This window comes from Calonectris borealis, chromosome 6 (assembly GCF_964195595.1).
Source record: "Calonectris borealis chromosome 6, bCalBor7.hap1.2, whole genome shotgun sequence".
Lineage (NCBI taxonomy): Eukaryota > Metazoa > Chordata > Aves > Procellariiformes > Procellariidae > Calonectris > Calonectris borealis.
In genome coordinates, this window is record NC_134317.1 from 41946477 (window position 1) to 41960350 (window position 13874).

The following is a 13874-nucleotide window of genomic DNA, read 5'->3' on the forward strand; positions in this document are numbered from 1 at the left end:
TCTCATTACAAATAGGTCTCCAGACCATTAGGTTGGTCTGGAAATACCTAAACTAATTAGATTGCACCTAGTATGCAACAAGCCACACCGCTATCTTTTGAGGCACAGATCTCATATGCCCGTATCCATGTTAGAAGCATCTCACCCTACAGACTGTCCCACTATTATTTGTCCTTACGGTCCATCATTGATAGGGTATAGAGCACAAGTGTCCTCGTTCAGAGACACGCTGTGCTGGGCTCTGTTTGCTCCAGATAGCTCCTGATCTGATGACTGTCACAGGAGAGGGGATGAGAATACAACAGAAACAAAGGAATATGGTTCAGCTCTGCTGCAAATAGCATTTTTCTTCACTATGCCCAGCGGCAGCTTGTCATCTGCCCAGCCATGTTTCACCACGCTAGGATTGTAAGCACCTGTGTAAAGGCAGGCTGAGGAAAGATTTGAAGGGAGATTGCTCCTCGTGAGGGATATGGCATTGATGTCTAGGAAGGCTGGCAAAGAAATGTCAGAAGGTCCAAGCCCCCACCCAGCTGAGCTAGAGGAGCCTGTTACAGAGCACAGAGCATTTTCTGAAGTAATTGATTGCTAAAAGGTTGGTAGCATCCTTGAGCCAGCACAAACTTTTCTTAGTGAAATGTTGTTCTTCTGAGTCCACCCCTTTCTGCTGAACAACCCAAGCTTCTGATTTGGGTGGCTCAACACAACCCATCAGCTTTACAAGTGCTTCTTCTAGACAGATGCCGTGTACCCAACCATGGTACTCAGAGGGTGTTTCTGTTGGGAATCTGCAAATACGCTACTGCAGACCTGGCTTCTTGAAACTGGCTTTGCACCCGAAGTAAGAGCTGACAGATCAGCTCTGCAGTTACTGACCTGGAAGTTACATTTGAGTGCTTATCAGAGTGCTTTTTATCAAGCCTATTGTGCTGCTTTTCCTGCTCTGCTCTCCTAAGGATTTGCTTCCGATCCAACTGCAGGTAGAGCAACCCATTGTAAGTGACCACACCCACACATACACAAAAGGCATAGCCAGAATTCAGAAAAAACAGGCAGAGGAGCCATGGGAACCTAAGCGTGTAAAAGTTTCTCCTGAAATAGGCCGTGCTAGCATCTCAGCCCAGCTTTGGATATCCCTTTTTGATGCAGCCGGACAGAAGCAACGAAAACGACAAGAGATTAACTATAGCAATGGCTACGACAAGAATATTGACATCAATCTAAACACTTGATAAGAGCAGAGCCATAGTGAATGAGGCCAGAAGACAGGCTGGGTCAGAATTGAGGAAAGGCTAGGTGCGAGGACAGTGATTCACAATCCCTGTTGGATTTTCTGTAGCTGATGGAGATTAGCACCCAGAGCTCGCAGCCAGCTGTGAGGGCTGTAACCTCTTTGGATGCTGTAGCTAAATCCAACAGGAACCACAAATCAGAGCCCCTCATTTCGCAAGGGCTTAATAATCAGTGGGAACATCTTTGTCTAAGGACTTTTTCAGTACAAGTATCAGAAGCTGCTCTCTATATCTTGGCATTGCCGGAAAAAACTTCTCAATCCAGAGCAGATGCACACACAGTGCAAATCGGCACTTGCTCAGCCTCCCATCACACATGATCTAAGGAATCCACTCTAACACTTCATAGACTGCTGCTTATACCGTCATTTCCCTAATACCACAGGGGTACTTTCCTCTCGTTACTTCTCCACATGCTTGGTGGCAGTGGCTGTGGACAGCTGATGGCAGCAGGACTTGTATGATCACAGCCAAAGGGTGACACAGATCCTGCAGTTCCAACGTGGAAGAGTTCCCTCAATGTGACATTTTGGCTACCCTCTCTCTTCTGGTGCCAGAGACTCTCTGCTCTGGAATCTGGTCCGAAGTCAGGTCTGTGTTTGCTCGTGGCAACCTCTGAGCTACTCAAAACATTTTCATGAGCCCACACAGTAAGAAAAGATACCACACTGAGCACGGGAGATGGTCTTCTGTCATCTGCCAACTAATAACTAATGCAGTTCACTACATGTGACTTATCAAAGCAGAAAATAAGCGAGTAAATGGATGGCTACACAGAAGCTAGACTGACATTTCAGAGATAGAAAAAAGATGATTTCCATTATAAATGATGAACATGTTCACATTCATTAAACATTATCATTTTCTAAATAAAAGCGGTTCCCAATAAGACATTTTGGAGGAAAGCCATTGTCTACAATTCACATTTCCCCTTATCGCATCTCAGTGTTTGCCAGATTTCCCAGAAATGCTGATGTTAATTAGGAAAACACATTTTTCCCCTGCATAGTTCATTTTTTGTTTGCTCTTGAGTTACTTTATTGGTGAAGCTGCCTTGAGGACAATACCAGTTGGCCAATAAATTCAACATATGCTTAGTGTCTTTACATAGGTAGAAATGAGCTTTTCTTCCCAGTCAGACCCCGTGATATGTAATTTCTAGCTTGTTGGAAGAAAGGCTAAAGAGACAAAGCTGGAGGAACACCAGAAATAAACCGCTGACAGTCTCAATATTTCCTCGGTTGTTAAAACAGCATGGCATATGCTTTGTTCTTCCTATTCCTTTTCTTTAAAGCAAAACCCCACCGGCACATTCTAACGAGCATTTGCTGCCAAGCTTATTTATGTAAAGAAACCCGAGGTGTAGTTCTGCAGGTACAGAGTTGTTTGCATTATTCTAATCCAAAGCTTAAAACCATCACTTTTTCCCAGTTAGCTTATCCATATAGTTCTGGGTTTAATTTACATTTTCATCTAGATTATCTTTGTTGCATTGTAAACAGTAACAGATGATTGAACCATAGGTTATTTACATTGCGACTGTCATTGAGAACTTACAATTGATATATTTCTGAACACTGCTGATCCATTCTAGAAAAAAAAAACCCCACATCATTTTCCAGATAACTGGATAGGATTTTTTAACTCAACAACATAGCCTCTAGAGCTCTGCGGAAGTATTCACTATTAAAAAAAACTCAACTACTGTATTCCCAGGAGAGCGAACATAAACTTTTGGAAAGAATAAGCTATCTTGATCAACTAAGCATTTAAGCACATGCTTAAATTTAAGCCATTGAAGAAATCCCATGGTGCACAAATGTCACTGTGTAAATAGCTCCACTGAAGTAATTCTAAAGTGCTTTGCAGAACTTAAGTATGGACACCAGTGGTGGGCACTAACATGGATTAATGATGCCCTCCCCACTACTAATTATCCCTAATCGTATTTATGGCTTGTGAGCTGTAATTAATGGAGGGGCTTCACATTACTGATTCACATCTTTCTTATTTATATTTTCCATGGCTTTTTTGCAGCATGTAAAGAAACTAGTCGCACAAGTCAAAACCTTCCCATAGTGAAAGTGTGGTGAAAATATCAAGAGAAGAGCAGGTCATGTTTTTCTGACCTCTTCAAGCTTCTTCCCTGAGGCATTAGAAAAGAGAAGGCAGAAGGATGTCTAACGGTTAGGAGGCTAGACTCAGGAGGGTTGGTTTCAGGTCCTGGTCCAGCTAAAGCACCCTGTGTGACCCTCAGTGACCCTCAGGGAAGCTGCTTATATATTTTACCGCAATTTAAAAAAAAAAGTGAACAGTCACTGGAGCAGCTACTTGGACCCCACACCCTTTTCCATCCTGCTTCCTCTTGGGTAAGGGCTGTACCCACTCAACCAGAGTCATGCTCCAAAAAGGAAAGAGAGAAGAGTTTTTTCTTAGAGCAAATGACCCTGGGATTCTTTTGTATGCAACTTCTACTGGAAGGAGCGGGACTGATGGCTTTGAAGTACAATGCTCTGGGCACTCATTGGGGAGGTGGCAGATGCAGGTGAGGTACAGAGGCTCCCCGAGCAACTATATTCTAGAAGGAAGCCACAGCCACCAGGTTACTTCGTGCGGAGTCCAGTTCAAGAGCACCTGCCACAGGATCCACGTGACATTTATAGGCTGGGCCCAGCTCCTCAGCCCAGGGTGCTTCATCTCTCCCATGCCGAGGTGAGGCACTTATAAATGGGAACATCTCCTGTGCTTTTATAAATGGGGACATGACTGACTTCCCTCAGGGCATTCAACGGTATGATTTTTCCCTTTGGGTTCCTTCAATAATAAGGGCCGCATTCAAACACCGAAACATTTGCTGTTCTGACCCTCACTTTGCTTCAGTACATTAAAAAAAAAAATCTGTATTAACGTCCCTAATTTTAGCCTGTTTTTGCGGTCCTCAGAAAAAAAAGACGCCCCTGAGGAAAAAGATACCGGAGATGGAGGAAGATCTAACTCCTGACAGGTAAAGAGCAGACCTGTTTACCTGAGATTCAGACAATGAGAGACTCCATCCTCTTTGCATCAGATATGCTGTCAACCCTTTTAGTCTTTAATTACACAAGAAGCTTCTCAACATTGCTACGCTTACCAGCGTCAGGAGCCCTACAATAAATAAAACCTCTTTATAAACAGCTATAAACATCCATAAAAAGCCTAGATGATAAAAAAAAAATCTTTTACAAACTTGAAGCACATACACTTTAGCTAAAACCTTTTTTGCATTCCCAGTGAACGCTACAACCTTCCCACTGCCCCTCCCCGACTGATGGCTTCGCAGCACCACAAATAACAGGGCAACAAAACACTGCTTTAATGGTACACAGCACAGACCTTGTTTTTCCCCCATCTTCAACAACGCATACAAATTAAGATCCCCATTCTGCAACGACACACCACTACAGCCAGTCTCCATTAACTTCAGTCAAGTTAATTCCAGTATGCAAAGCTCAGCACATGTAACATTTAGGCAGGATATTGGCCCTGTTTGCCTCTTTCCCATCCTCTCTGCAGGTGCAGAAGCACCGGGCAGTTTTGTTGACTGTCAGATTTTTCCATCCCAGCTGACGCCCGATAAGGGACACTGCAGACAGGCCTCTGTGCTCTATAAATCACCCTTCATGTCTTAGGTAAAATGTACATGTCATATAAATCAGTCTTATTTATCAATAAGAGTTCTGGCAGACCTGGCGATTTGTGTATCCTTGCTATTTTAAGCGCCCTTATTTTATTGGGAGGATTTGAGAGGATTTCTTCTTTTGACATTACATTTTCAGTGAGCTCGTGATGCATTCACTGATAATCCGGCCATTTTTCACCTCTGCACATAATACACAGAGGTGTCACCACTGGGACCTGCTGACCCAGCAGCAGTGCAGGGCAGGAGGAGACCCAGCTCCTGAGAGAGCAGGGCTGGAGGACAGCATGAAGACTAACACGCTTAATCACTGCAGGAGGAAGCACGTGGGATTCACCCCACAAATCCATTTGTGCAAGACGTGCAAGACCTGGACTAGATCATTTGGGTGCTAGCACTACACAATCAGTCGATGATCTCTTTACCTGCTTTAAAATAAAAAACCTCTCCAAGCAAATATTTAAAATAAACATGTCACGGATTATAACAGAGCATGACCTCTCTTACAAGAACAGTGCCAGAAGTCTAGCAAATATGCATATAGTCTGTGCTTTTAAAATTACTCTTGCACATACCTGCTTCTTATAAACAAACTTAATACAACATACAGCCATTTAAGAACACAAGCTTTTTAGTAGCTGGCTTTTAATCGGATTTTATGTGGCATTTTGGCTCCAATGCTTTGTTCTTCCCTGCTGAGCAGGGAAGGAGGAAGTATTTCAGAAATAACCAAGAAAAGCTCAGGTTCATCTCATTTTTGACATGGTGGAGGGGGCACAGGGGGCCTTAGTCAACAGAGACTGATCACATCATACTTACTTGGAGGAGACTCAGGGCATGCATCATTAAGCTTGCACAGTAAAAATAACAAGACAGGAAAAGTAGAAGTCATGCTCCCAACAGAACTGTCAGGTTAGTCCCATTTTACCTTCTGCTTGTTTTATGATGCATACGCCAACATAAAACCACTGAGAATGAAAGCAAGAGTCAGAGTGGCAAAATCAACGTTGTTGAAGGTGTGTTAAATTTTGTATTTCCTTATTACGACTCCTATATTAATTGTGCCACTAACACTGCATAAACATAAAACTTCCCAGCTGAAATAGAAGAGGGCTGCAGATCTCAAATTATATATATGGTTTTATTAGCCAGCTGAGAGCTACTATTAAATATTTTTATTGTAGCAATACCAGAACATCCCAATTAAGATAGATGACAAAGACAAAAAAAGCTCAGATATCGAAGGAAAAGGATGTGAAAAGTGCACAAACAGTGAAAGACCTAGAAAGGTTCAAATCAATATTGTTGTAATATTTAGATAGAACTCCAAGAGAGAGACTAAGGAGAACATCCACACCAACAGAAAACTGGATACAAGATGTAAGTGTATTAAATCCTCAGTTACTGGGAGCTGTTTCCCACCACTAATGGAGATAGAAAGAAACCATTCCACTGGAGAAGTTATGCCAGTTCCCACTGTATGTTTTTCCCCCAGTCCTCTTTTGGCCAGCATCACCCTAACACCGCAGTAGATGGAGTCATTCCCAGTATGTTCCTGACGAGATGAGGCTGTCTATTGCAAACAGAATAAATTCCAGGAAGAATTAATGAATTACTACTAATTGGAGAGCTAAGTGAATAGGTATAGTAGTGTTAGAATTGCTATTATTATATAATTTAAAAATAATTTCCCAGTAATTGATATTAATGAAGGAGTCTATTACGCAAGTCATAACTGATCTTGCATCACCTAGAAATGGGTAATGGAATTGGTGTGAAAGGGAGCCATGCGGTATGTGAGGTAATAAAAGAGATTCCTTGCCATAACGCAGAAAACTGTACTTATTGATTTCATATTGATGGAGCTAATCACCTTTATAAATGTATTTGGTAGCTCAGAAGTAAAGCCGAGGAAGCATAAATAACTCTGAAGCTAGTTCAGTTATTGAAGGACTAAGCTTTTACTTACAGTTCCCTAGAATTTCTGAGTGATGTCTCTTGTCCATAGGACCATCGATTCTCTGTACAGAGAACTAGTGGAAGAAGGTTTACTAATAAAAGCCAAGACTGTGAATCTCTCCGATTATGTTGGTAAAGTACACATTTTACAGCTAATACAGTTTTTAGTCTAACCAAACCTCCAGCCATTCAATGTTCACTGACCCCTATTTCCAGTCAAGAATGAGTTCAAGAGTAATTACACTTTCAGGAGTTTCCAACTTTAAGATCTAAAGCCATGCATGCAAATGAAGTCTGTTTCTGCAGGGTCCTTAGTACCTTTCACTTCTGCTGCTGAAACCAGGACCTGTTTGTAGAGCTGGTGCTCAGCTCCAAGCACTAACACCTGGAAGCCTTGAATGTTTTTGGATGTCACAAGCCACTCTGAGGTGGAACCAGGACATCGTTTAAGGAGCACTGGCCAGGCCTTGGCCAAGACAGCGCAAGTCTATCAGACTAGGGGTCATAATCCATCCAGAATATTTCCCAGAGAACAGCCAAAATCATACCTTCAGCATTTGTTCATTCAGCAGAGAAGACTCACCCCCTTACCTCCACCTCCCTGACTGCCCCTGAACTTTGAGCAGCCCTTTGAGGCATATCTGGCCCTTGATTTGAGTAAGATGTGTCTCTGCCTAGTTCTGCATTTCATGGTCCTCTTGCCCAGTTTCTGTTACCTGCAGCTGCAGTCAGACACGCTTACCCATGCTCTACACAGAACAAAAAAAAACACACTTGCAGGCTGCACAAGGGTCTGACGCCATCTCCAAAAGCATTTGGTGATATACAGTAAAGTCACAACAACCTTAGCAGCAAAAAAAAAACCAAAATTCAGTTGTTTCAAAGGCCACCATTATTTGAATTTGCAGACATCCAGAAGCCACAATACCTCTGGCTGCAAGTATAGTACGTATCTGAGCCAGAAAAGCTGGATTCTCATACATCACCTCTAAATGCCATGTTTATATAAACTCTTAGAAGAGCCAATTACTGCCTTCAGAGTCTTTGCCCACTCTGTTGAAGGCTGAATTAACAACTATTCCATCCATTTTATGCTCATTAAAGATCACAAAGTAAAGTAATGGAGGATTTTCATTATTCCTTCATTCACCCAACCAGTACCATCAAGGTCACTTTTGTCCAACAAACACAGATGTTTTGAAAGCACATCTGAGCCAGTAGATAATAATTAACAGCTGGTAACATCAAACTTGGAAGCAGGCTGAGATTGCTTTGGGCCATCTTCCCTTGACCCTGAGGTTTGAAGCCTTGGCTCCTCTGCAGCAACACAAGAGCTGCTCCAAATTACGCTAGGAACATTCACTTCCCAGCAGCAGATGACGTTGGGCACAAAAGTGCCGAGTCTAGTGATATTCACCTGGCTGCCTAGACCCGTGCCAGGTCCCCCACGTGTCCCACCACAGATGCTGGCCCGTGCAGACCAGGCAGCCAGGAGGTGGCCCAGACTGTCAAAGCCAGCTCTTCCCCACTCAAAACTCAGTCATGCATCTTGAGCTGCCGGAACAAGATACAGAAGGCATTTAAAATTGGCCTAGGATTTAGACCTGACTTTTTTTTTAAAAAAATACCAAAAAACCTCCCCCTTTAAGGTTGCAAGGACACAGTCAAAGCCTGCAGAAAAATAAGTCCTCATCTGCTCTGCTCTTACAGGCCTTTCTTCTAAGGAAGGTCACTCACTCCCAGTTCCTAGGGAAAGGACAAAGAGTGGAATTGCACTACACAGCAAGTAAAGGCACCAAAATGTCCCCCCTCTATGACAAACCGACATCGCTGAACTAATTTTCTTGGTGACCTTATCTAAATTAGTCAGAGAATTTCTACTGTGATTTATGTTCAGTTGCAATTAAACCCTTTGATGCCTTCTAATTAAATCTGTGAAGATTAATTCCTATCCAGTTCTTTTGATTTCTCCTTAAATAAAAGATAAAACCTGAAATGAATTTTATTCTTCAGAGGGGAGGGGGTAGTTGCACCAGGGCTTGTCTGCCTTTTTGCCCCCAGATTACAACTCTACTTTCTCTCTTAACCATTGCTAATTTACCTCTGCTCCAGAGAGCTCTAGTGCTCTCCCTTTTTAGCTCCAACAAAACATAACATACTATTATTTTTCAATAATGTTCACCATAATGACATGTATTTTATGCTAAAAAATAATCATTGACTACGTTGTCGCAACTAGTTTTCTTGCTTGTGGCCCATCCTTCTGGATCTTTGTTCTCTAAGATGTCTTGGTATATGGACTTTGACAGGGCAAGCAATGTGATTATGGCTCTGTAACAAGAGCCGAGGCAAGATTAGATCGTTGCAGTTCATGTCAGGGATTTTTAGTTTTCTTGGGTTGTTTTGTGGAGGGTTTTTTGAACTAAAAAGGTGAACTGCAAAGCAAAGAGCCCCACCAAATTAGGTGACATGCTTAAATGTCTAACATAGTGAGAAGCTGAGATGCGATGCAGCCAGGGGAAACGCTTGTTAAAATATTTTTCCCCTTTTTTGAAATCCTTTTGATAGAGCATGGTTCACTGGGATTCCAGTCCTGCAAAATCCCAAATCCAGAAATCCTTTGCCAGCAGTGAGATTTATGGCACTACTAATGATTCTTCTCCGCAAAGTTTCTTTAAAAGGTTACTCGAGACCGACTGCTCTGCTGAACGCCTTCCACAGTCTGGAAGGGAAAGTCCACAGCGTGTTTACCTTCATTTTCCTTTGCAGTTCACCTTTCCAATTTCTCAGGGCCGCATTCCACAACAATATTGCCCTGTTTGAGTCGCCATCCCTTGACGGTACTGGGTTTGCTGAGAGCATGTTATACTGGTATTCTGTGGTAGTTTTTCATTACTTGAGTTATGCATTTTATAACAATGCAGTGTCACGTTTATTAAGCCCATGCTTCCTCCCTACAGGCGAGTACAGCTATCTGGGGACCACACTTCGTCAGGTAGATATAGAGCCAATGCCCTCTCTCGCAGATGTCAGACAGCTAATAGCACTGTATGGAATATTGCCATTAGGTAAGAGCACAGCAAAAATTACTAGAGGGCAGAATACAATGGCTTTGCTTCCTGTCAGTAACGTGCATTTTTACTGGCTTTGACAGGGCTTGATTAATCGTAATCTAAAGCATTTTGCAGTATAATTGTTTTTCAATTAAGCTTTCTGAGTGAAGACCATATCATTTTAATAGTGCATAAAGGAGCTTGCACATGCTATTGTCAGGTATTACATTTCCATACCATCTCTGTTTGCATGTTAACAGTTTGTGAATGGCAGCACATAAAAGGAAATCACTTGGGAAAGATAATAGCTAAAACAAGCTCCAGTGATCAAAATTAATCAAGTTAAGGGAAGGGCTAAGGTTGCAATTTACCTTTTACAAGCTGGCTAATGTTACTCAGTACTAAACAATGCAATCATTTAAGGAATTAGTCTGAATACATTTTGTACATCAGAGAGAACACTTTTTAAATGCCCTTGCAGTTTTAATGCCAGACTTAACCAACATCTAACAAGGCTTTACTGGGTCAGGTTGATGGCTTTTAATATAAAATGTACCCCATACTTTACTTGGGAATGGCATTAAGCCAAACTCCAGTGATTGCAAGAAGTGCCTGTCTCAAGGGCTTGTACTCATACTTCACTTGCATCCTGTTCCCTTCCCGATTGGATTTTGGGGAAATTTTAACTAGGCATATCCTCCCCCAGGCTGTGTCATTGTCTGCTCATCCCCTTTATAGGGCAAAATAGCTGACGTCTCCCTGCCTCCCATTCTGGCAAACGGAGCAGAGATGACACAGAGCTTCTGCTTTTCCCTCCCCTTGGCACGCCTTCCAGAAAGACCAGTGCTGGGGCTGATCTGTACGTACATGCTCTGTGGCTCTCCTCACGCATCTCCTGGCTCCCCTGTCCCCAAAGCGGGCTCGATGTGTTGCAGAAAGCTTGCTGCAACAGTGCAAAGTCTGCTTCGTGTGGGTTTCAGGAAGAGAAGAGCGCTCCGTCTGCCCTACAGCTCAATCTGAAGAGTCAAGTTAACAAACAGGATGCTAGCAGCACCCCTGCCTCCAATCAGCCTAGATGGGGCTCTTCCCTTCTAAAACACTCTCAGCTGGTTTTGGGTAAACCCTCAGGGGTTGGCTGCAAGTTTGACCGCAATCAGCTGAGAGAGCTCGGCAGTTATCCCTGTCTGCACTGACTGCAATGTGGTATTTCACATATAACTCCTCCAAGGTTATGTTTTAACACCATCTAATCTAGTGAAATCAAGCCCCAAGATACCCCCAAGGCAAGAGGAAAGAGAACCCATAAATTTTCTGCCATTTATACAATTGGCTAAAAATCTGGGGAGAAGAGACCTTGGACTAGTTAAACAAACAATATATTTGCAATAACAGTTTGAAAAATGCCTCTGAGAAAAAAAAAAGATCTTGCATGAGCCAAAAAAAAAAGCACAGGAATGGTTTCACCTTTTGGGTGATATGTTATGGATGACATTTTACTTAATTGGTCTCAGAACTAGTTAATCATTATGTAATTGTGTATGTGTAGAAGTGAAAGTTTTTCTCAAAATACTCACCTGATGGCAAGGAAAGCTCCAGCTCAAATGGCATTGAGAAAATTATAAGCAGCTGAAAGGAGAAATAATAGTAGAAGATATACTTCATCTTTAACCACAGAGGAGTCTGCAGCTCCCCTCATAATAAATCTATGTGTAATAGTAATAGATTGGTATGGAATGACCAAATATTAATAAAGCCTGGGTGGCTGACAACTTCACTACATCCTGCACAGTGCTGAAATAATGGCATTCATCTTAGCACTCAGTTCATTGTCATTTATTTGGGACGTTAAACCATTAGGACACAGATAGACAGCCTGATTGGATTTGGTTTTAAATACCATTCTTACCTAGCTGCCCCCTTAACCTGGAGAACTTTTCCAGGCTAAGCCATAGGCTCCCTCTGCAGCCCATCGCTTTTGGGGCTGGTTTCCCCCACGAGTCCCATAGTCTGATAGACACCGGTCTCGAGGACCTTCAGAAGTAGTGGATCCTCACGTAGATTTTCAAATCTGACTTTGTAACAACCACCATCACTGACACAGGACCTTTTTAGGCATCGAGGCAGTGATGTTACTGGACTACCAGTGGGTATGGATAAAGCGTTTGACATTTCCTGCTACTTCCATCTCTGGAGGTTCACCTGTACCTGATTCATACAGTGACAGAGCTGCAGGGAAGGCAAAATTCTATCACCGTCAGCTACCTAAATCTCTCTCTCTGTGGTTGTGTTTTCACAACACAGACATTTCTGCTAGGCTTTCCCAGGTGATGGAGCATATTTCTTACAGCCCAGAATGAATTTACCTGGAGCAGCCATAGAGACAGATTTAGAAACGCCGGCAGAGCAAGTGAAGCATAGCAACCCTGGCATTTGCTCACCCAAATAAAATGAAGGGAACAGAAAAGGATCCTCCTTCTCCTAGCAGGTACATCGTACCTGCTCTGCAACATGCAACTGCCATGTTCCAGACTGGGCAATAACATTGGCTCCTCTGCAGATAAGCTAACACTACACTCAGCAGGCACGCGTAGAGGGGATAACAGCGAAGGATTTTGGAGCAGAGCTAGCCTGAAGTGACAAACAGTCAGTGTCTCCAATGCTTGCTGAACAGCAATAACATTTAAGAGGAAAAATTACCCAAAAAAGGGAGGTGCACGCAGAAGTTAAAGAAAATAAAACACATAGTAACATCGGGTTTCAAAATCACTGACAAACGCAGCTCCAACAGATAGTCCCATTAGTTTGTTTTCTCTAAAGATGGGGAAGCTTGAAAGTGTCATTTCAGACAGCAGGAGGAAGGAATTCTGCTAGTCCTACGTGCCACGTGAATCTACACCCTTGTCCAATTGCGGAAAGTGAGGACCTGCTCTGACAACAAATGCAAAGCTTAAAGCTACATCTCTAACTCTGCCTGTGCCTGACAGCTGAGGGCAGGCAGTCGTCCCTGCACAGCGCACCAGGCTTGTCCGTACACATAGCCACCAGCAGCAGTTCCGTTTCAGGGCTCTTATCTTGCATCTGTCCTCAAAAATTTACCGATTAATTACCCTTCTTTTAGTTCACATCGATTTAGAGCTGGAGTTTGCCCATCAGAAGGTACAAATAAGGGTGGTTGCGTTTTGCTGCAAACAGGGATGTTAACTCAAATGTGCTACGGTCACAGCTCTAGTTATACAGAATTGAACTCAAGAGCACTTGTGCCATATTAAGGAAACAATGAATTCACATTATGAATTATTTACGGTGAAGAAAAAAGGAAGAATCATTCCATTACCTTTATGGCAGACTTAAATGAAAGCAATAATAGTGCCGTATGACTTTTTACAGGTTCCCAAACAGTCCATGAGAAGGCTCCTTTGGTGAAAGCCTTATTACTAGCTGGACCCGCTGGTGTTGGAAAGAAAATGTTGGTCCACGCCATCTGCACAGAAACAGGAGCCAACCTCTTCAACTTATCTGCTTCCAACATTGCTGGAAAATACCCAGGCAAGAGTGGCCTGCACATGATGCTTCACATGGTTCTCAAGGTACTGTGTTTTGTGTATTTCTCTACAAAGTCGGTTCAGTTCATCACATCTTTTGTGGAACAAATAGGGAATTGAATTGTAGGTTCCTCCATACTGAGAAACATACGCACCAGTCATACGGGTGCAAAGCTGCCCAAAGTCCAAAGGACTGCCAACCCAATTTGAAATTCCCTCCCTGCTTTCAAGTTTTCAAAACCACTTGTTGACAGCCAGTGTGTGCACCCCTTGAGAAATCACTCGTAGTAGCCATATTTTTCACATTAACATTTGTGCAAGCTTTGTGTTACCTTGAATAGGAAAAGCATCA

General features: G+C 42.7%; 1 protein-coding gene across 1 annotated transcript in view; it reads left to right on the forward strand.

The window, feature by feature from the left end:
• DRC11 (dynein regulatory complex subunit 11) overlaps positions 1–13874 on the forward strand; it is a 110102-nt gene that overhangs the window by 74034 nt on the left and 22194 nt on the right. The window contains exons 12-15 of the mRNA XM_075153782.1: positions 4235–4296; positions 6977–7059; positions 9888–9995; positions 13368–13567. Of these exons, the coding sequence (XP_075009883.1) occupies positions 4235–4296; positions 6977–7059; positions 9888–9995; positions 13368–13567 (453 nt within the window). The remainder of the gene's footprint in view (positions 1–4234; positions 4297–6976; positions 7060–9887; positions 9996–13367; positions 13568–13874) is intronic.